This window comes from Leopardus geoffroyi, chromosome D4 (assembly GCF_018350155.1).
Source record: "Leopardus geoffroyi isolate Oge1 chromosome D4, O.geoffroyi_Oge1_pat1.0, whole genome shotgun sequence".
Taxonomy (NCBI): Eukaryota; Metazoa; Chordata; class Mammalia; order Carnivora; family Felidae; genus Leopardus; species Leopardus geoffroyi.
Window position 1 is genome coordinate 10,709,456 of NC_059342.1, and position 21,731 is coordinate 10,731,186.

Sequence of the window (21,731 nt, forward strand, 5' to 3'; positions counted from 1 at the left end):
GACTCAAGCTTGGTGGGTCCCAGGATGGGGGCTGCTCACCCAAATGACCAATCATGTGATTAGAGGGTTGGGACTTTGGGCTGACTTTGGTCTCTCCCAGGGAGGGGAGGTGGGGGCTGGAGACTTAAGTAATATGGCCCACAAGTTAACCGATCATGACTGGACATTAAACTCTGGACACCGAGGCTCCATGGAGCTTCCTGACAGGTGGACGTACTGAGCTGCTGGGCGGGGGGACACGCCTAGATTCCACAAGGAAGGTGCACGGAAACCCTGGGGTCTGTCCCAGACTTTGCCTTATGTGTACCCTTTATCATAAAGCTGTCATTGCCTTTTTAAAAATTTTTTTTAATGCTTATTTTTGAGAGAGAGACAGAGCATGAGTGGGGGAGGAGCAGAGAGGGAGACAGAATCCAAAGCAGGCTCTAAGCTTTCAGCTGTCAGCACAGAGCCCGATGTGGGGCTCGAACCCATGCCCCGTGAGATCATGACCTGAGCTGAAGTCAGACGCTTAACCCACGGAGCCACCCAGATGCCCCTAAAACTGTAATTGTCTTAAGGCACTTTCCTGAATTCTGTGAGTTATTCTAGTGGATTACCTAATCCGAGGGCTGCCATAGGAACCCCCAAGTTTACTAGCCCTTTGGTCAGAAGTGCAGGTGGCCTGAGGCTAGTGTCAGAAGAGCCTGCAACTTGTGGAGGGTGACGCTAGCTCCCGGTGGAGAAAGTCCAACTGCACGCGGCACACCCAGCTGGGGGTGGGACAGAATACACCCCCATGTGAAAAGTGAGGACACTGAGGCCCGAGCCCTTTCCATCATTCCCCCAACCGCACAGGGGCCCTACATGGGGCTGGAAGAAATTCCTGCAGCCTAAAGAAGGGGGCCACTACATGGCGGTGAGAAGTGTGCATCTTTTCAGTATGTCTGAAGGTGAGAGTGTAAAGTTTGGAGAGAAAGGCAACAAAGGGCAATGATGAAGAGGATGGGTTTGAGGATGACAGACTCTGAGCTTGAGTGTTGGCTTTGACACTTGCGTGATCCTGGAATGCCACTTGCTCATTTTGTGCCTCAGTTTTCTCCTCTGTAAAATAGGAATAACAACACCTACTTCAAAGGGCTCTCGGAGGATGAAATGAAATGAAGTAAAGAAAGGGCCTGATGGAGTGCCAGGAACACAGTTGACGTTTAATTAATGGTAGCTCTTATTCTGGTTCCTGCCTTTGAGTACGGTTTCTTTATGATCTAACCATTTAATTGCTGAACCCTAGACAAAAAAGTATGGCTGCACTTAAGTGACGTTGAGAGCCCAGACAGAGGTCATTTTATGTTCTTGGCATAAGAACAAAGAGAATCAGAGCCCGAGGGTTACTTGTTGTACATTTCCCCATACCTTGTTAGGATCCAACTTGGTTTTGTCCACTGGAGCAGAGTCTTTTATCACTTCCACAAATTCTGCACCAAAACACTGTCCATAAAATCCCTAGGCAAGAAGAACCAACAGATTATAAAGGTGACCTAAATGTAATGCAAGTCTTTGAGTCTCAGAAGTGGAGGCAGTTTGGAATAAGTGTAAGGAAGAATTTGCTCATTGATTATTGGAAGTTCTTCTGAACTAATGAGGCAGGTTCAGCATTTCTGGAGACAAAAATAAAAATATAAGCAAGTACAGCATGGCAAACTGACATAGGCTTCCTTATAATAAGTATGCTTGAGGTCTGATTCAACCAATGTCATCATATTTCCTGAGAAGCTTCAGGGGAAGGGCACGATTTCCTTCTTGCCTTTTGTATCCCAGGAACTTGGAGGTCCCTAGGCTTCCCAGAATGTGACAAACCATACTCCACAAGAAGACAAAATACATACTTCTAGTTCTATGTTGAAGAAACATATTAGGGAACCAAGTGGCCTGGGGTCAATTGCTAGTTTTCCTTCTCATGAGCTGAATGACTTTGGACAAGTTACCCAACCACTGTGGGCCATGGTTCCTTTGAGTCAAGTAGGGACTCAAGTCTCTTGTCTTATTTGCCATGGATGGAGAGCGTAAGGGACAATTTGGCAACTAAAGTGTTTTAAATTTTACAGTCATGAAAAAGAGTAAATTCAAAGCAATGGCAAGAAGGCATGAGGAAATGAATCTTGAGCTAATTGTAAGCAGTTCAGGGAACTCAGTTACTCAGCCTGAGAGGGTTTTGTTTGGCAGGCACCTCTTGACTTTCCTCCTGAGTTCTAAGTGCTTGGCACTTTCAATGTCTGCTTTTCTCACTTTTCCCTGGGCTGTTTTATTTTTTCTCCATCCGTTCCTCCAGGAACATGCTTTGGTTTTTTTCTGCTACATTATAGATCAAATGTAAACAGCAGGTTTGGGCTTCCAGCCTATGAGGTTAGACAGTGACTGTGAAAATCCATAGAGGAGGGCTCCTTGGATCAGCTCAGCAGGAAGAGGGCTATTGGGAGTATCTCTGTGTCAGAAGTGGGATGTGTGGTCCTGTGATACCAAAAGGATGGCCATAACATTTTCTAAGGATAACTCAGTAATCTGGCTAGATTCAAAGTCAAGGTAATAATCTTCAAACTGAGGGGCACCTGGGTGGCTCAGTCAGTTGAGCACCTGACTTTGGCTCAGGTCATGATCTCACCGCTCATGAGTTCGAGCCCCGTGTCAGGCTCTGTGCTGAAAGCTCAGAGCCTAGAGCCTGCTTCCAGTTCTGCGTCCCCTTTCTCTCTGTCCCTGTCCCACTCGTGCTCTGTTTCTTTCTCTCAAAAATAAATAAACATTAAAAAAATAAAAAATAAAAAAATCTTCAAACTGAAAAACTATTACTAAAATTTCAAAAGAATTATAAGAAAGCACGTGACAACAAGTGGCTTTTAGATAGTCTTGAAAATAAATAGTCACCATATAAATTTATAAACTTTGATAAACATACACAGAATCTTACGGAAAATTTATCCAAATCCTGCTTTACCTTATGACCTCACCTAATACCTTCATATTATAAATGCAATGTGGAAAGGTTTTATACAGATCAACGATGAATCCATAACTCTTTTTTTTTTTGTAATAACCCACTTTAACTTGCTTTTGTGAAGTATATAATCTCAAGCACTTTTCTTACCTCTAGTCTGTGAGAAATCTCAGGTAGCTTGGTAATTGCAGGCTCTTTGTAAACGAATTCCTGCTCATCTAAATCCCCAAATTTGGATCCATAGAAACCAACTCGGAAGTAGGTTCCAAACATTCTCTTATGACCCTAATGAGCAAAATAAGAAAGCCTCTTTTTAGCTAGAAAATTCTCGAAGATCTACTGGTTTGGAAAGGGGCAGAAGTCTTTCACTGTTGTGTTACAAAGCATTTTATTCCTATGGCTAACATAAACCAAAATCACTCCTTTAAAAAAAATGTAATGTTTATGGAATAAACTTTGGAAATAATAACAATCAAAATGCCACAAAAGATTTCTAGGACTTATTTTAAGTGAATTTAAAGGATTCTCACGTTTCCTGGTTGTAAAGTAATTCAAGCTGCTTTCTTTCACAGTCTGCACTCTGGTCCTCTGTCTATTACCAGGCCCTCTCCATTTAGTAGGTGAGAGCTACAGTATTGATGTGCTCCAGGCCAATCCCTCCCTAGAGAGGAAGCAAGGCTAAGCATCTCTGGGACAGGGTCACCTGCTGCCAGGTAACAGGACCCACTGGCCAGGGTCCCCAACTACCTTGCTAATGATGCTGTCAAAAGCCTTCTGTAGCTTGTCGTGCGTGGAGGTCAGCTTGCGGAAGTCTCTATGTGCTTCCAGGATGGGAATGACCAGCTTGTAGACCTCGTTAACTGTCTCGTACAGTCCTCCCTTGGAAAGAGAAGAAGAAGAAGAAGAAGAAAAGAATTTAATCCCTTGGCAAATTAAGAAGAACATTCAGAGTTCAGTAAGTGCTGGAGAACGGATTACTAATTGGCACCACGATATATTTTTTTTTTAATTTTTTTTTTCAACGTTTATTTATTTTTGGGACAGAGAGAGACAGAGCATGAACGGGGGAGGGGCAGAGAGAGAGGGAGATACAGAATCGGAAACAGGCTCCAGGCTCTGAGCCATCAGCCCAGAGCCTGACGCGGGGCTCGAACTCCCGGACCACGAGATCGTGACCTGGCTGAAGTCGGACGCTTAACCGACTGTGCCACCCAGGCGCCCCAGCACCACGATATTTTAAGAGCAGGAGTGATGTCTGAGCTTCTCTGGAATGGCTGGAGCGCTCACACTGAACTAGACACATGCTAAATGGTCCTTTACGATGATGTTAACTGGGAAAAAGGGTTTTCAAGGGATAAAAACAGACAGGAGATTGGCTGCAGGGAACAGTAACTATTCAGGAAGACAGCTTCAGCGTGTTTAAATGTCATCAGGGGTCACTCTGTAGCCCAATGTTCAACACATGCCTGAAAGGAGTTGGTAGGGTTCTAACTAGTTCACTTTCTTGCATTTTAAGAATAAAACAGAAGTATACTGCACTTTCTCTGAATCCTGAAATGGAAAGCAGAAAAAAGAAAAGATAGTAAAACAATAATTAAAATACCTAGAGGGTGTAGGGTAGAAACTTAGAAATGAAAGCAGAAAAGAAAAATATAAAGATAAACATAAAATTGGATCAGCGAAACACAGTGATGTATTAGATATTTACAGGGCTTAAAAACTGGGGGCGGTGAGGGATTATCAGAATAAAAATGGGCAAGAGACTTTCTTCCCTGCCCTGAATCTCACGGACTTAATCTACCTATTTTTTCTCTTATTAGGGGTGGTTAGACCCAGACTAGGGGAATGGGGGGAGTCTCAGCGGTGTGGGCCCCCACAATTCTCTGAGCTGGTCCTGGTTTGAGACAAACTTGAGGATCACCCAGTTGTCAGGAAGGAAGACGGTCGATCTATTCCTTCCCTCTCTTCCCAGAGGCTCTGCCCCCATGTTTGTCTCCATGAGAGGGAAAACGAGGGGGTGAGAACACACCTCGTCATTTGCGGTGTAACCCTGGGCGAGTCATCTCACCTCTCTGCGGCCTAACCTCCACCCTGTTAAAATGGAAATAATGCAGAGATGCTGTTGCCCAGGCAAAGAGCCTGCCATGAGGACCGGAATACCGCAGCAATGAAAGCTTTCTCAGCTCCCTGGAGAGCTGATGCAATTTGCATACATCAAAGTCATCGGGGGGGGGGGGGGGGGGGGGCACCCCGCCCCCTGAGCATCCCAGCACCAGGCGCGCCTGGCTCGGTGGTAAGGCTGCATCCCACGAGGCGCTCGGTCCGCAGGGAGGCCCCGGGGTCTCTGTAGGTAGGCACTGACCGTGCTGAACAGCTCAGCCGCATGCTCCAGGAGGCCCACCAGGCCGCTCTCGGTGAAGTACCGGCCCGAGCACACGCCGTCCTCGTCAGGGGACAAGGTGTCATCAGAGACCGCAGACTCCTCCAGCACATTGGAAGAAATATTCTGAAAGAGATCGCACTATAAGCCCGGAGGACGGGGGAGCCACGCTAAGGAGAGGTACCACAGGGACCCACGAGGCAGCAACGAGGCAGCCCACGTTCAAAGATCCTCACCCAGCCTGTGATTTTACAACGCCTGTAATTCTACCCAGAGGAGGCTCTGGCTGCCATTCATCTCGAAAGTACACTGAGCAACTGGTCTTTGAAACTTACAGTCATCTTTTCTTTTTAACCATCAGGATGTATGTAAAGGACACGTACCTCGACGACGTAACAATGGTTGAGTTACTTTTGTGAAACGACCCAATGGGACACCCAGCAGGAGTCATGTTTTTTTTTTTTTTTTCTTAATTTATTTATTTTGCGAAAGAGCATGAGCCAGGGAGCAGCGGAGGGGCTGAGAGCGAGGAAGAGAGAGAATCCCAAGCACTCTCCACATTGTCAGCACAGAGACTCAAACTCACAAACTGGGAGATCATGACTTGAGCTGAAATCAAGAGTCAGATGCTTAACTGACTGAACCACCCAGACGTCCTGGGGTCATGGCTTTTAAAAGGCAAAGGCTGGGGGTGTCTGGGTGGTCCAGTCAGTTAGGCGCCCAGCTCTTGGTTGTGACTCAGGTCATGATCTCATGGTTTGAGGGACCGGGCCCCGTGCTGAGGGCATGGAGCCTGCTTGGGATTCTCTCTCTCCCTCTCCCTCTCTCTCTCTCCCTCCCCCTCTCTCTCTCGCCCCAAAATAAATAAACATTAAAAAAAAAAATAAAAGCAAAGGCCAATTAACAGTTAGCTAGACTCCTTGTTTCCATAGCCAGGTGAACCTCTGGAGTCCAATGCTACCGACTTGACTTTCAGGCGAACCGTCCTATAACAGCAAGTGAGAACGTCCTCTCTGTGGACGTGTTTATGGCAATGCGGCAGTTACCGTTGTTTTCGCTCATTTTGTTCCTATATACAGCTTTCCCTTTACACAAACCATAGAGTTTAAAGTCTCCAGCAGGGAGTACAGTAACCAGGGCCAGGGCCAGCGTGAACCAAGCGAAAAAACCAAGAGCACAAAATTCAGGGAGGCATTCACTCTCAGGGTCCTATAAGTAATGACTGAACTCGTGTGACTCTAAGAGTGAGTGCTTCCTTAAATTCTGATCCTTGTGTGCCTCTCTTGCCTCAGCCCCTCTTTGGTCCTTGCGGTGACTCTCACTCATGACATCTTAAGTGTCGTTTTTTCAACCTCACAGCTGTGGAAGAAATGAACATAGAGCGTAAAAGCCTTGGGAAATCCTCCCAGCTTAGAGATTGCAAACAGATAGCACACATGCCACTCTTTTCTATTCCTACACTCATAGCAGGCATAACTAATCAATTATAGCACCAATGAACTGTGGTTCAATGGGTTTGAAGTGCACGGGCCCACTTACGCGCATTAAAAAATACATATTCGAAAAATTTTTGAGATTTGCAACAATTTGAAAAGACTCACAAACCATGTGGCTTAGAGATACCAAAAAGAAATTAAGGAAAAATCAGGTATTATTGTAAGGATACAATATATTATAAATATAGCATACAAAATACATATTAATCGACTGTTTTTGTTACCAGTAAGGTGTCTGCTCAACAGGGGGCTATTAGTAGTTAAGTTTAGGGGGAGTGAAAGTTACATGTGGATTTTTGACTATCTGGGGGGTACCCCATGTTGTTCAAGGGTCAACTGTAGTCTCAAAATTTTTTCCAGCATAGCATTCCAGTTGGCTGCTACTAACTGACCAGAGTTGGCTTGAGAAGAAAAATCTGCCTGCCTCCTCGCCTGGCTAGCAAGATCAAGGGAATCAACCTTAGCAATCACAGAAGAGAGCTGTCAAGGTCCTGTATCTTCACATCCCAGACTGTACTGCAGTTTTAGGAATATAGGAGACTCTCAGAATCTCTTGAGCCAGTCTTTTTCCAAACCTGGTCTTTCTATTATGATGTTTCCAGATTGGAATAACAGAAGGTACAAGGGATTCCGCTACAAGAATCTAATAACTCAAGAAGTAAGTACTATTAGAACTGTATGCAATTTTCTACAGGGACAGGAACAGATCTGAAGTAAAGTAGCTTTATTAGCTGTAATCAGAGGAAAAGGATTCTGGCAGCCTTTCCTGGCTTGGGAATCAGGGAGGCAGAAGTAACAGCAGCATCTGAGAATGTATCCATATCTACGTTTGTGGAATAAACACTGCTCTCTGGGGCATAGAATTTCAACGATCTCAGGGCCTTGGAATTCGGTGGCCTCAAGGTTATTTTCCTCGCACAGATTTATCTATCTCCGGTTTGTAATTCTTTTCCAAAAATTCAATTCTACTGGAGAAGAACAAGGTTGAAAACTAAAGCACACAGTATTTAAAAAATCAGCTCTGGACATCTGTGGTCAACGCTGTCCTTCATCTTTCTGCAAACTAAGGAACCATACTCCTGGCGCAGCCCTCGGCTCTAGTCCAGCCAATCAGAGCTTTCCATCTCTCTAGCCATTGCGATTGGTTCAGGGATGAACATGTGACCCTGTCAGAACCAAGAAGATCCACTGAGACTTTCTTGGGACCTGCTAGCCACGAACCATCTCTCTATTCTCTTGGTCTGGAACCAGGGAAGGCCTTAACCTAAATACTTCTCAGCGAGTATGGGAAACGTCTGCCCAATGAAGTCGACATAAGGGAAAGCAGAGACAGGAAGCAGTGATGCCACCGAAGTTTGATGACATGGTTTGGGGCCCTCCTTCCAATCTGGCAGGTGCTGCTCACGGCTCACCTCCCTCAGGCGAGCTGATAAATTCCATTTCCACCTAAGGTCGGTCTAGACTAGGTGTTTGTCACTCGCAAGCGTACGTTTCCAAAAAGATCTGGTATGTGTTCCTTGAGAGAAGGCAATTGGCTCATAGGCAGGAACACAATTTGGCTCTTCTTCCGTAGTTGAGAACACCTACCTCACCATGTTCTGTGTACCATGAGGACCTCATACTTCACAGTTCCTTCTGCCTTCCCCTTCCTGGTCCTTCTGAGCTTCTCACAATCCCCCGGTTAGGTCACATTATAAACACTCCCAGCATCTTGTACCTCTTTATTACATTTATCATAATGGTAGTTCAATAAGGAATCGAATAAGGAATCAGTAAGGAATAAGGAATCAATAAGGAATCAAATAAGGAATCTGATGTTGCTCTCCCTGGCTAGAATGTAAAGTTCATGAAGACACAATAAATGCTCAGTATCATCTAGAAGAATAAAATGAATGGATATGGATGTATGAGAAATAGAGCTATCTGCCATGCGGAAGAAATGTGGAATTCTGTTGGTTCTAGAATAACTATTCTATCTTGCCTTGGCATAGGTTGTTATAAGCACATCAACTGAATTCTAGGTGAAATGAGAATTATTAAGCTTACCAAACATGAAAGTCAATCATGAAATGCCATTAAAACTTAAGTGAACAATAGCAAATAAAATATAGTGACTGTTGGGGGGCGCCTGGGTGGCTTAGTCGTTTAAGGACCCAACTCTTGATTTCGGCTCAGGTCATAATCTCATGGTTCATGGGTTAGAGCCCTGCATGGGGCTCTGCACTGACATTGCAGAGCCTGCTTGAGATTCTCATCCTCTCTGTCTCTCTCTCTCTCCTCTCTCTGTCAAATAAAATAAATAAACATTAAAAAAAGTAAAAAATATATAGTAACTGTGAAAAAGGCAGAGAAGAATGTTAAGAAATAGTTCAGTTAATGAAACACGAAAGGAGGGCGATATAATTCAACATTAAGTAAAACACCTAAAGATTTTCTGGGAACTGAAAGAGTAGCACTTATAATATTTATCCTTGATAATATCAAATGGCCAAAATGAATGTGATGAAAGAAGCAGGTACCTCTAAAATGATTTTTATAGCTTTCTTCACTTTTATGTGAATGAAAATCAGATGTGATATTTTCATGATTGTTGGATAAGAATTTCCCTTTTGGCTTTTATGACAAACGTTTCTGAATTGACCATAGAGCTTATTTGCTGAGAATAAAATGTTAGAATAAATAGCATTGTTCTCAAAAGCCATAAGAAAAGAGGGGTTAATAATAAGAAGCAAACAGGTGAAGAGGTGAACAGAGTTCTAGAAAATCCAAAGCTCCCGGCCCCCCAGCAACAGTTCCAGGGACTTCTTCTCGAAGCCTAGGGAAGATGTTCTGAATTGTCCTCTCCCTCTGGTTCACACAGCCATCACAGAATTGTGTTGAAGAACAATAGTGGAAAAAAGCCTTTTATAAAATCAGTCATGTAGATTCAAGCAAAGATAATACACTTGTAAATGACTGCGAGTCTGGCTTGAAAAGGGCTCTATTACTGAACTATATTGTTCATGGTTTCAAGGATAGTCATTTCTGCAAATTAGGTGTCTCTTAAAAAGGTACTCATAAAACTTTTGTTTTCTCTAAAGACCGTATTAAACTGTTCGGCAGAAGCTGTCCAAGTGACCACCGAGCATTGTAGCCCGAGCCAACTTTCAGGCCTGGTAGACCACTTTCCTTTGCTAACTATGGGTCATATTCAGAGTATCCCAAGAAAGTACTGATTCAGCTCCTTTTTTCTCTTCCCGGGTCGATGTGGTTCTTCCTTGATTTGGGACTAACGTGTGGGACACTACAGACTTGGGGCATCTGATCAAATGAACGGGCCACGAGGGAAATCATTTCTCCCGTGTTTGGAAAGTACTTTCACAGGTGTCTGTGTACTGCACCAACTATAAGTCTTTGAGAAAGAGCTTAAACGAGAAAAAGAAAAACTGCTGTCTCAGGGTCTTTACCTGTAAAGTGGGAGTAATAACACCTTGCCTATGTGCCGGCTTCACGGGTTGATGGGGAGGGTCAAATGTAATCATGGATCTGAGTGTTTGGGAATGTCTACGGGGCCTATCAACTCCGCATTTATTGTAAACAATTAACAGATACCCCAAACGAGATGGTAAAGCGATTAGAAGAGGCAAATGTCATTTGCTAAAGCAGGGTTCTTTCATCCTCGGCACTACTGATTGATGTTTGGGGCCAGATGATTCTTTGTGGTGGGAACTGATACGCCCCATAGAATGTTCAGCAGCAACCCTGGCTTAGAGGTGTCAGAGGTCACCCCCAGTTGTAACGGCCAAAAATGTCTTCAGAGACTGTCAAATGCCTTCTGGGGTTGGAGGCAAGACTGCTCCCCCCAGGTGAGAACCCCTGCCCTAAAGGAAAGGCTGAACTCGTCCCCCACCTGAAAGCTGACGCTGCCCACGGGCAGGTAGCTGTGGTCCTCCAGCATGCTCAGATACTCGGCCACCAAGGCGGCCGCGTGCACCAGGCACATGGCGGCCTCCGTGTAGCACTTTTTCTTCATGTGTTTCTCTGCCATGTTCTGGAGCCAGGTCAGCCGCAGATCAGGAGACGTCTGGTAACTTTTGGCAATTCTGAGGGCATATTGGGAAGGTTTCAGGGACAGCTGGCTAATGACACTGTTTTTCCGCTGTGGATGCCGCTATTTCCCCCAGGAATCCCCCCCCCTCCCAAGAGTTTCCCCCAACATGTTCAGGAAATGAGAGAAAAAACCCCAAACATTTATCAGTCCAGCTGTCTTCAGTCCAGAGGTAGGGTGGGCTGGACCCCAAGAAACGGCATTTAATTGAAGTTTCAGAGGGAAGAAAAAGGCCTAAAAAAATGATGTCTATTTTAACGGATCTCTAGCAATTTCCTTCCTTTTCTTTCCTTTCTCTCAAAATAATAACAGAAGACAAAAGTACTACCCTTCTGTGACCTCACATCAGAACACATTTATTTCTATAAGTAGTTTCTCCTGAACAAGGACCATAAAACAAAGCGTCGAACTATAAAATAAAATATGATTTCTAAATACAACTGTACACATATGTCTAAATATAATGGGGGGGGGGGAAACATATGGAAAATAATTCATATGACAAAAGATAGTTCTTTTCTCTCATTCTTTGGTGAGCAGAAAATACTGTTGTAAAAGATACCTCGCTTTAAATTAGGGACATCTTTCTAAAAACGTGTGCATGGATCAACCCACTCTGAATGATTAATTTCTACCAATTTGTATATACACTTTTGGATGTCATCCAAGAGCGTACCCACATGGCTTATGCTAATTACACCAATGAGAACTCCATAGGAACAAACCCCAGACCCTCAAGTGACACCTTTTGGTTTTATCAGAAAAATTTACCTGTACATGAGATCCATAAGCATCTCGGGATCTTCCTGAAATTCCCTCATTTTCACCGTGTCATATAAGATGCTATTCAGATTGCAGAGAAGTTCCTCCACCTGAAAAACAGTGTATACCTCTAAATAATCCTGGCTTTGTAATCCATAACAACAAGTGAGGGGCTGTTTTGGAAGGTCAAGGGGTAACCATAAACGTTCTCCTCTATGGGAGCAGAGCTCACAGGTGTAGGGGAGTCTAGATGGACCCTCTGTGGCCTTCATCTTTACAGGTCCACATGATTCTGAGGCTCAGATGTAAGTTGGTGCTTGGGATCCATGAATTGGCCCTGAATCCTTATACTATCCTCCCTCTTTTTCTTTAAATGAACTTGAACTTTCGTGTGCAACCTGAAAAGCCCTAAACTGTACTCTGGAACGTCAGCGTGTTTTTTTTTTTTTATTTATTATTATTAGTTTTTTTATACCAAATAGGAGTCAGTTTAGGACTGCAGCTTAGGTTTCATATGTATATAATGCTATATATTAAATACACATGTACACATAATATTTACATATTTTATGTATAATATAGAACTGTTATATAATTATATATTATATGTGTTATATAATTACATAGTACACACACACACACACACACACACACACACACACACACACACACACACGTACATATACACAAGCTTATAATCGGCTGATCCCGGACCCATGCATGAGACAAGGCACGCTCTTCTGTCTACCTGGGTGGGGAAAAGAGTGGCCTGCATGGCTGTGTCCTCCTCTGCATAGGCCAAGATCGTCCTCAAGGATCTTCTCAGGTACTCCTCATTAAAGTCTGGTGCTTTGCCCACCAAAGATGCCAGAGACATGGTTACTTGCATCTTTACTCTGGCAAAGTTCTGCAGCAGGAAAAAGACGAGATGGGACAAATAAGAGGCACGGGGCTAGGAGATCGTGGAAGGCATTGGAGCCAGACACCAATAACTCCCCAGTGTTTCTGTCACCCCGTCTCCATCATTTCCTTTTCCCTCAGTGAAATGTGAGCTATACTTTACAAGATGCATACTGTTGCTTAAATGGTTTAAATGGATACTGCTGTGACATAAATCTGTCAGCTCCCTTTAAATTTTCATCGAGGACTGGATGGCCTCCATGCTGCAAGGCAGGAAGGTGCCTGCAAAGCCGGGTCTCAAAGATGTATGCTTTTGTGCCAAGATTCCTCTTCCGGGGACTTTACATAAACTGCAGACAGGAACAGGATCTCCATGGCCATGTTTTCTGAGCTTTTGGACTCTGGATAGGCAGAGACTCTCTGTTTCTCCCTCCTTTCTAGCCCTATGGAAAAATACAGCTACCCGGGGAGCCCCTGAGGAATGTCCAAAATATTTCAAATGGTTATGCCTAACATATTTTGCGTGGGGGAGGGGGGCTGCTTTTTCTCCCCAGGGGCGAATTTATCTTTTAATATCTCTTGAGCATATTCATTAACAGGACCACAAATGTAAGTTCCCAAAGAACATACCAAAATCTAGATAAACTAAAGTAAAGGGAGACGGTTCCCCAATAAAGCCGAATTCCGATGGCTGCCAAGCTGCAATTAAAAGCCAGTGTAGGGGCGCCTGGGTGGCGCAGTCGGTTAAGCGTCCGACTTCAGCCAGGTCACGATCTCGCGGTCCGTGAGTTCGAGCCCCGCGTCGGGCTCTGGGCTGATGGCTCAGAGCCTGGAGCCTGTTTCCGATTCTGTGTCTCCCTCTCTCTCTGCCCCTCCCCCGTTCATGCTCTGTCTCTCTCTGTCCCAAAATAAATAAACGTTGAAAAAAAAAAAAAAAAATTTAAAAGCCAGTGTAGATGACACTGATCATTTCAAACCCTCTTCCGCAGGTCATTCCGGCACCACTCAGCAGAACTGGGAAACCAGACAAACGCTTCTGAATTCCTAACCTGCCTGCTGTATTTCTTTCCACAGAAGCCAACTTCTAGCCTACATACATTCATTCCTTTTTTACACTGAAACACACAGATGGAAGCCACTGCATCATCGGTCTTCACGTTCGTTTCGGGTCACAAATTCAGCTCTGCTACCCATCTACGTCGTGGATTGTTTTCTTTCACGAGGGACACGAGTACCCGGCAATCCCACCACCTCCCCCTCAACCAGGGCTTTGCACTGACTTCCTCTACTGACTCCGGGGCCCCCGGCCGGTCTGGGCTCTTACGCTGGTGGCTCCAAAGCTGAATCTCATGAGGAGGTAGAGGGTGGCACAGGCTTGGGTCCGCGTGACGTCCATGCTGCTGCTACAGTGATGTAGCACTCGCTGACACAGGTCTGCACACTGTTCCACCTCCTCCTCAAACAGCAGGTCCCCGAACTAGGAGAGACACAGGGGCCATGAGGTGTCACTCGGCACCTTCATATGCTTTCCGGGCCGGGTGCCTGTTGAAGGAGGCCGCGTCTGCTGGGACAAGCAGAAAGCCCAGAGGAGCTCACGCACTGCTCCAGAAAGATAACGAGCTCCTTGAGTCAGAAGATGAATTGAAGCGACGGAGTCGACTTCAGATTTAATTATGAACGGCACAACTAAGATCAGGGCTGCATGATTCAATGGCATTGTGTGGGCCAGGTTGCATTCGCGGGCAACGTCACAACGCTGAAGGAATTATCCTGAGTTTACGGGGCCCCCTGGAAATGAGTGGCGACTAAGAAAGAGAAAATAATCCGCAGGGGAGAGCAGAGGAATTCTACTTTCTGAGTTTTAAAAAAAAGGCCTGGCTCAGTCGGAGGAGCATGCCATTCTGGATCTCGGGGTCTCGAGTTCAAGCCCCACGCTGGGTGTAGAGATTACTTAAATAAATAAGTAAACTTAAAAAAAAAAAAAATGGAAGAGATCCCATGAAGAAGGTACTGAGGTTTTTCCAATACAGGGGGAGAAGATAAACTGCATTAGACCATTTTAGGTAAGGAAAATCTGTATTCTTCAGGCTATGAGCAATTTATTTCTAAATCTGTCATTTTAGGACATGACATTTTGCAAGACTTACTGATGGGAGTCGTGTGTAGGATGCTAATCTCACTCAAATGCGGTATTAAAAAGGGGGAAGGTAAAAGTGTTCAATTGTTTTTGCTCTCATGTCTCCAGTGAATGGACATGTCAAGTTTCTACAGTTTTGTCCACACTTCCAGTGTGAGAGCCACTGTTTTCTTCTCGATGGTGACTTCTCAACATTCTTAGGGGGACTTAAAACCTTTACCTCGACGTCGCTTAACGCCACACCATGTGGGCTTTGGTGCATCTGTAGGGAGGAGTGTGAAGCTGGACGAGACTCTCCGCTCTTAATTAAGAGTCAGAAAACAAGCATCGCATGTTTACCTTGGCGATGAGAGCCCGGAGTGTTGCAAAGCAGTGAGTCAGGTAGGTGGTGCTCTGATCACAGCTCAGAGAATTCACCAGGACCCTTAGGACACCTCCCAGCAGGCTGTCTTTACAGTCCAGAGCCGAGCTTGCCTGGGGAAGTGGAAGAACAGCATCACTGAATCCCTGTGTGGCGCCAGTGAGCGGAGGGGTGAAGACACAAGGAGGCACTCTTGACGATTAGCACAGCGATGCTCATGTTCCATCTCTCTTGATCTAACATGTTAAGGGTTTGGGAAGTGGCCACACACAGCAACTAATGCCATGACAGTTGAAGACCTATTTGCAAATGACTTGATTCCCAAACTCCCAAGTCGGGGGCAACTGGGTGGCTCAGTCACTTAAGCATCTGACTTCCGCTCAGGTCATGATCTCGTGGTTCGTGAGTTCGAGCCCCGTGTCGGGCTCTGTGCTGACAGCTCAGAGCCTGGAGCCTGCTTCGGATTCTGGGTCTCCCTCTCTCTCCACCTTTCCCCTGCTCGTGCTCTCTCTCTCAAAAATAAATAAGCATTAAAAAAAAAAAAAATAAAACCGCCCCAATAGTTTGGGACTTATGCCTACTTCTGGGCTGCTAAGTAAGTCATAAGGTACCCCTCTCCCCATCCTGGACAACAGCTCTTGGAATGTTCTTTCTTTGTACAGAAGGTGCAGCTTTCTTTGCGGGTTTCCAAACACAATTGTGGGCCTCCCGGTAAAAAAGGGGCTGCTCGGGGGCAGCGGTGTCCTAAATAGAACAGCAAAACTACCACCACCCAAGATAATGACAGATAAGTGTCATTTCTTTGAAAATTAAAAACAAACCAACCAACCACATTTGGAGGATTGGTGTTAAGTCTGTAGCACTCAAAGCAGTGCTGGATAAAGATATAATCAATATGATGCCAAGGACTTAAGATATCTTTCGTATCTTTTTGTCTTTATTTTTGTGATATTTATATCACATACTTCCTGCCTTTATTTTTCCACAACAATTGCTTTGGTGTTAGAAGGCTTAACAGCGTTTCAACAATACTTCTTTTCCTAGCTACGAAAAGCGGCCCTGGACCTACTCAAATAAATGACGTCTCACTGGAAACACGGGGACTCACTTCTCAGGTTAACCAAAAACCCATTATCACGTAGACTTCTTGCGAATTCTTGGAAACATTCACTTGGGAGATAAAATTAGGATGGCCAACTGTATTTCTGCAGAGTTCACAGTGCCTCTATACTTTTCTGCAGCGGGGATGGCGAAGCCATGGTACAACTGACTTTCCTTCACCAATTTGTGCCCCGAGCAGACATCATTATGCAAATTTAGCATCTTTTTTTTTTTTTTTTTTAATCTGGTCCTGTCATAATCTTAGCTCTTATACTAGACATCAACCATAATTCAACTGGAGTTGACCCAACAACAAACAAACAAACAACAGTTCTATAAAGAACTGCTTATGAATGTCCAGTAAACATACTCCTGGTGAATAGATCAGATGTATGTTGTCCTCACCTGGATAATGTTTTCCTGCATATCCAGGATGATTAAATTTGCTTCTGTGGCCAGATTGCCACTGATCAAGGCTTCTTGATCTAACTCTGCCTTTGTTCTAAGGAAGAAAAAAAAAAGGAGGTCAAATTAAAACGCATATCAAACCTGGCCATATTCCAATGATGGCAATCTATGCACCAAGGTGTAAAGAAATGTTCTGAGGAGTCCATCTGGGTGAAAACAAAGGAGCTGGCTACAGGTAAAAAGGAGTGAAGGGTGCTTTCTGAGATTAGGGCCTGCTTAAAAAGATTTTCTAGGTAAAGTCCCCAAGTCATCCACAGCCCCACTATTACGAATAACAATGACAATTACAGAAATAACCAAATGAGTAGAAAAGCAATTATTGGTTGCTACTAGCAACTGGGCTAGCCAATCCGATTGCTCGGGACATTCTTGTATTTCATGCATGAGAGCCATCTCTAGATGTGAGTCAAGGGAAGCCTCCACCACAAGCCAGAGGGAGTGAGGCCAGGTGTGATGTGACCTTGGCAAACAACTTGACTGCTGGATTAGAAAAGAGTGGTGCTTCTGCACTGGGGCCGGGAAGAGTTAGTCTCTTGACTTCCCAAAGACCACCTTGGGGTGGCTCAGTCAAGTGCGGACCTTTTGTTTCTCCCCAGTGGGCAGCAAGGTTGCATTCCTGTGGATGTAACTGGTTATTACCCACTAGGGAATGGGAAATCGCCTGGTGCTGCTTCTCCACGAGGGTTCATTTTGAGGAACCAGAACGTTTTAGGCACTAGTTTATGAATTCTCCTAAAATCCAGGTGAAGCTGGAAAGGGTTATTCTGTATCATCTACATGTAGTGGCCAGGAAAGGGAAGTGCGAAGAATTAATTCTCCCATGATGCTCCCGAGGCCAAAATGTTGCCACGGGAGTTGGGGCATGATGATGTGAGCTCCCAAGTCTTGGACCACGATCACCAGCTGTTCTTGAGTCCTCCTCACCCAGCAATGGGAGCAGGACCATTCCTTCCATACCCTCGAGGGCTCAGAATCAAGATCTCCCCGGGGTTTAAATGTTTTCAAGCTTACGCTAGGCTCTCTGGTCTCAAACAACGAATTGTTTCTCATTGTACAAGTGATAATATTTGCGTAAGAAAAGTGAAATATAAAAGCTATTTAAAAAAAAAAAAACATATTGGTAGGTTTAGATTTTGAGCAATGCTCTTCAACAGAGACATAATGAGGGACACAAATGTCATTTTCTATTTTGTAGTAGTCACACTAAAAAAAAAAGTAAAAAGAAATAGGTGGAATTAACTTAAAATATTGTATTTAATCCAATACAGAAAAAAAAATTGTCCACGTGTGATCACTATAAAAATTACTAGTGAGATCTTTCACATTCTTTCATGGGCACTAAATCTTCCAAATCTGGCCTGTATTGTTCACTTATAGCATTAATGTGGCTACTGTATTGGACAATGCAGACCTAGGTCTGGTTTTCGTTTTGTTTTCAATTGTGCTAAAATACACATAACGTAAAATTTACCATCTTAACCATTTTTTTAAAAAAAATTTTCATGTTTACTCATTTATGAGAGACAGAGCACAAGCAGGGGCGGGGCAGAGACAGAGGGAGACACAGAGTCCGAAGCAGGCTCCAGGCTCCGAGCTGTCAGCACAGAGCCTGATACGGGGCTCGAACTCACGAACCGTGAGATCATGACCTGAGCCGAAGTTGGAAGCTTAAACGACCGAGCCACCCAGACGCCCCAACCATCTTAACCATCTGTAAGTGTGCAGTTAATCGGTACTAAGTACGTTTATAATTTCATGCAACTACCACCACCACTAATGTAGTTTTTAGAAAGCCTACGAGCCAGGCCTTTAAAACACTAGTTCTCAAATTTGACTGCACAACAGCATCGCCTAGAGAGTCCTACCAAATATTGATTTCTGCGTAATACTGCTGGGAAGTCCTGGATTAACTGGCCTGGGGTCCGTCTGGGAGCTAGGAGCTTTAAAAGCTTCCCTAGTGATTCTAATGTTGAAAATTACTGCTCTAAAAGAAAGAGAGCCCAAATAACTGAAAAATGATCTGAAAGAAAAAGGTGAAAGACACCACTGTTATAATTACAGCAACTTTTCCAAATAGGTAAGGGGAGCAGTTACAATTTTACCATGGTTTCTCTTGAAAAAACAAACCCAAAAAACACCACATCGCCCCTGATGTTCTGAGGAGGTGAACCTGTAGCTCAACAACGGGCGGCTCACCACGTAGCTCAGGGCTGGGAGCTGACCCAGAGAGTATGGAGAGGCTCCGCACAGAAAGGCTCAGTGTGGTGTTATTTCTGCAAGCAACAGGGGAAGGTTTCCCAAAACATCAATCTATGCAGCCCAGGAAAAGCACGTCTTCTTAGGCTCTTTTCCTAATCTCAGAGGGTAGCTGGCCTAAGCACCTAGGCCGTTCCATAGCACATAACTACATGCACGTTTCTTTCATTGGGATTCTTTTGGGAGGCGAGGGGCTCATTGCCTGAACTAAAATTTGTGGATTCTCAGAACCAAATATCTTACAAACTAGTTCAGGGAACTTAGAGCAAGAACAAAATAGCCAAAGCAAATGGATATTACTAATGAGAGCAACAATTAGGCTTTGCCTGTAACAGATGTAATAAATAAGGGTTTATCTCCATAATGTTTTAAAATAAATTTGACTCTCAAAAGTCCCGCATGTGGACCCGGAGTGAATCATTCTCGTGGTGATAACAAAGACAGTAACTCCTATTTACTTGGAAAACAACACTGTTATTCAAGTCTGCCCCACCCCCGGGGTGGGTGCTTCATACCCGTGGAGATTTGCTATCTCCACCCTGTCAAGTGGGTGGGGCGGTGTCTTCAAACATACAAAGTCTGGCTCAGTGGAGCCCGAGATGCACCGGGCTATATGCCGCAAAGAGGAACAGCAGACGTGAGCATTCTATTCAACATATTTGGTTTTATGTCCTTATATATCCAAATTTCTACACATATATATCTCATACACTGCAATCCAAGCAGAATTTTTCCATCCATTTTTTATGTTTTTTCTGATAATACCATACATTATTTATGTATATGTACATATATGTGCACATATGTATATACATGTGTGTGTATATGTGTGTATATAATATATATTTATATCACATATAATTTATGTATTATATTATGTTTATAACATTTATGTTTTTATAATTCTATTGATATTTATATAATACACCTATATAATTATATTGATATTTATATATTAATAAATACATTATACTTAATTGTACATATAAATATATGATTAAATATATTAATATATAATCAATAAATATTAACATGTATAATCAACATATATTTATAATTATGCAATTATATGGCTATATAATAGTCATATAATTATATTAATATTTATATGATACATTTACATAATTATATTAATATACATATATCTTACACGTGGCCATCCTAGGAAATACAGGACAGTATAAGGAAGGAAACATCCATTACCTCAATACCCAAAGAGAATCACCCAAGGAAAACCACTGTGAATATTTTGGTAAATTTCCTTCTAGTCTTAAAATGTGTTTATCCTAAGGGTGCCTGAATGGCTCAGTTGGTTAAGCAGTGGACTGTTGATTTCGGCTCGGGTCATGTTCTGGCGGTTTCTGAGATTGAGCCCCGTGTCAGGCTCTGAGCTGATGGTGGTGCAGAGCCTGCTCTTGATTCTCTCTCTTCCTCTCTCTCTGCCCCTCCCCTGCTCGTGCTCACTCTCGCTCAAAATAAATAAACTTAAAAAAAAATCTATTTACTCTAGGTATTTAGAGACTTAAGATTCTACTCTAAAATCAAGTGTCTGTCCTGTTCTTGTTTACTTAACATTATATCATAAGCATTTCCCATATCATGAAGTTTTAATACCAACCTAACACTGCCTTACACCGTTCCCTATTCTTGAGCATTTAGGATGTTTCCACTTAAAAAAAAAAATTGAGTAATACAAAAAAATCTCTGACTACACATTTTGTACACGTTTCCGGAACAGCAAAACGAATTTGAATTATGTGGTCTTGGATGCCCTCTCTTTTCCCTATCAGCAGCTTTCGTCAAGCTATCTGAGATTGCTAAATATTGGTTTTCTTTAAATGCCTATCAATGTGATAAGGTTTTAAGAGCTGTAAATCATAAGTCCTTATATCTTTGATTATCCTGGGTCCCTGGAAGAACTGAATCTACACAGATAATGATGTTTCATTTTCTTACCCTTGGAAGGATGTAGTCGTTTCAGTAATACAAGTAGCCTGGGAAAAAGAACTTTGGGCTTTAGGTAAAAGTAGCACAAAGTTGCCGAGAGACTCACTTATCTTGCTTCTCATTAGCTTGCCGCCAATGTGTCTGCTCCTTCCTCCATCTCAAATTTTCATTTAGTCCTGGAAATCGGTCATTCCCTAGGAGTTCAGAAATGCACGAGAGGAATTTGATTAGCATGAAACCCTTGAAGATAACCAGAACTTCCGTGACAAGCCCAACAGAGAGGACTGAGTACCGTGTCTCTGGTTAATGAGAGCCTGTGCCGGATGCCGGAGACAGGCCTCTGCTCAGGTCCCGGCTGCCTGCTCTCGGATGGACAGCCTATAGCTGTAGACCGCTTGCCTTTGTGGAGGGTTGGTGAGCGCATTTGTCATGAACAGAGGTTCCAGGGGAACTGGGATTCTCAGTGAATTACTGAAGCGTGTGGGTGTTAAATAAGGGCACCCAACCACCATTGGAAGAGCCGAGCTCCCCACAAGTTCTCAGCCACTGTGTCCCTTCGCATAGATTGAGCTGTCACTCTGCGTAACTTTGAGCACAGTGATGAAGACTGAGCATACCTGAGCACTTTCACTCTATTCTACAGCGATGAGCAGCCTTTTTGAGATCATTCCACAGGCAGGGTCCCTGGAGGACTGGAACATTCTGACACCCTCAGGGGGAAGTCAGCTGCAATCTAATAACACCCTGAATGATTCGGGGAGATGTTTTTAGAACCAGAATTATCCAGTGTCTTGACCACGCTCTACAGAGACTTGTCAAAGGCCCCGATGGAGAGGCTTCAACCTTGAGAGAGACAACATGCCATCTA

At 43.8% G+C, this 21,731-nt stretch overlaps 1 protein-coding gene across 7 annotated transcripts in view; it reads right to left on the bottom strand.

Annotated features, from left to right (window-relative positions):
- DOCK8 (dedicator of cytokinesis 8) overlaps nucleotides 1-21,731 on the bottom strand; it is a 229,527-nt gene that overhangs the window by 20,126 nt on the left and 187,670 nt on the right. For 6 of the 7 annotated variants that reach the window (XM_045469434.1, XM_045469433.1, XM_045469432.1 and 3 more), the window contains 11 exons: nucleotides 20,970-21,057; nucleotides 16,598-16,694; nucleotides 15,070-15,204; nucleotides 13,918-14,070; nucleotides 12,442-12,600; nucleotides 11,703-11,803; nucleotides 10,734-10,926; nucleotides 5,331-5,474; nucleotides 3,716-3,847; nucleotides 3,119-3,253; nucleotides 1,393-1,482 (listed from right to left, as the gene is read on the bottom strand). In XM_045469434.1, coding sequence (XP_045325390.1) covers nucleotides 1,393-1,482; nucleotides 3,119-3,253; nucleotides 3,716-3,847; nucleotides 5,331-5,474; nucleotides 10,734-10,926; nucleotides 11,703-11,803; nucleotides 12,442-12,600; nucleotides 13,918-14,070; nucleotides 15,070-15,204; nucleotides 16,598-16,694; nucleotides 20,970-21,057 — 1,427 coding nt within the window. Of the gene's footprint in view, nucleotides 1-1,392; nucleotides 1,483-3,118; nucleotides 3,254-3,715; nucleotides 3,848-5,330; nucleotides 5,475-9,371; nucleotides 9,746-10,733; nucleotides 10,927-11,702; nucleotides 11,804-12,441; nucleotides 12,601-13,917; nucleotides 14,071-15,069; nucleotides 15,205-16,597; nucleotides 16,695-20,969; nucleotides 21,058-21,731 lie in introns of those variants that run through there. The other variant, XM_045469438.1, reaches the window with a different exon arrangement.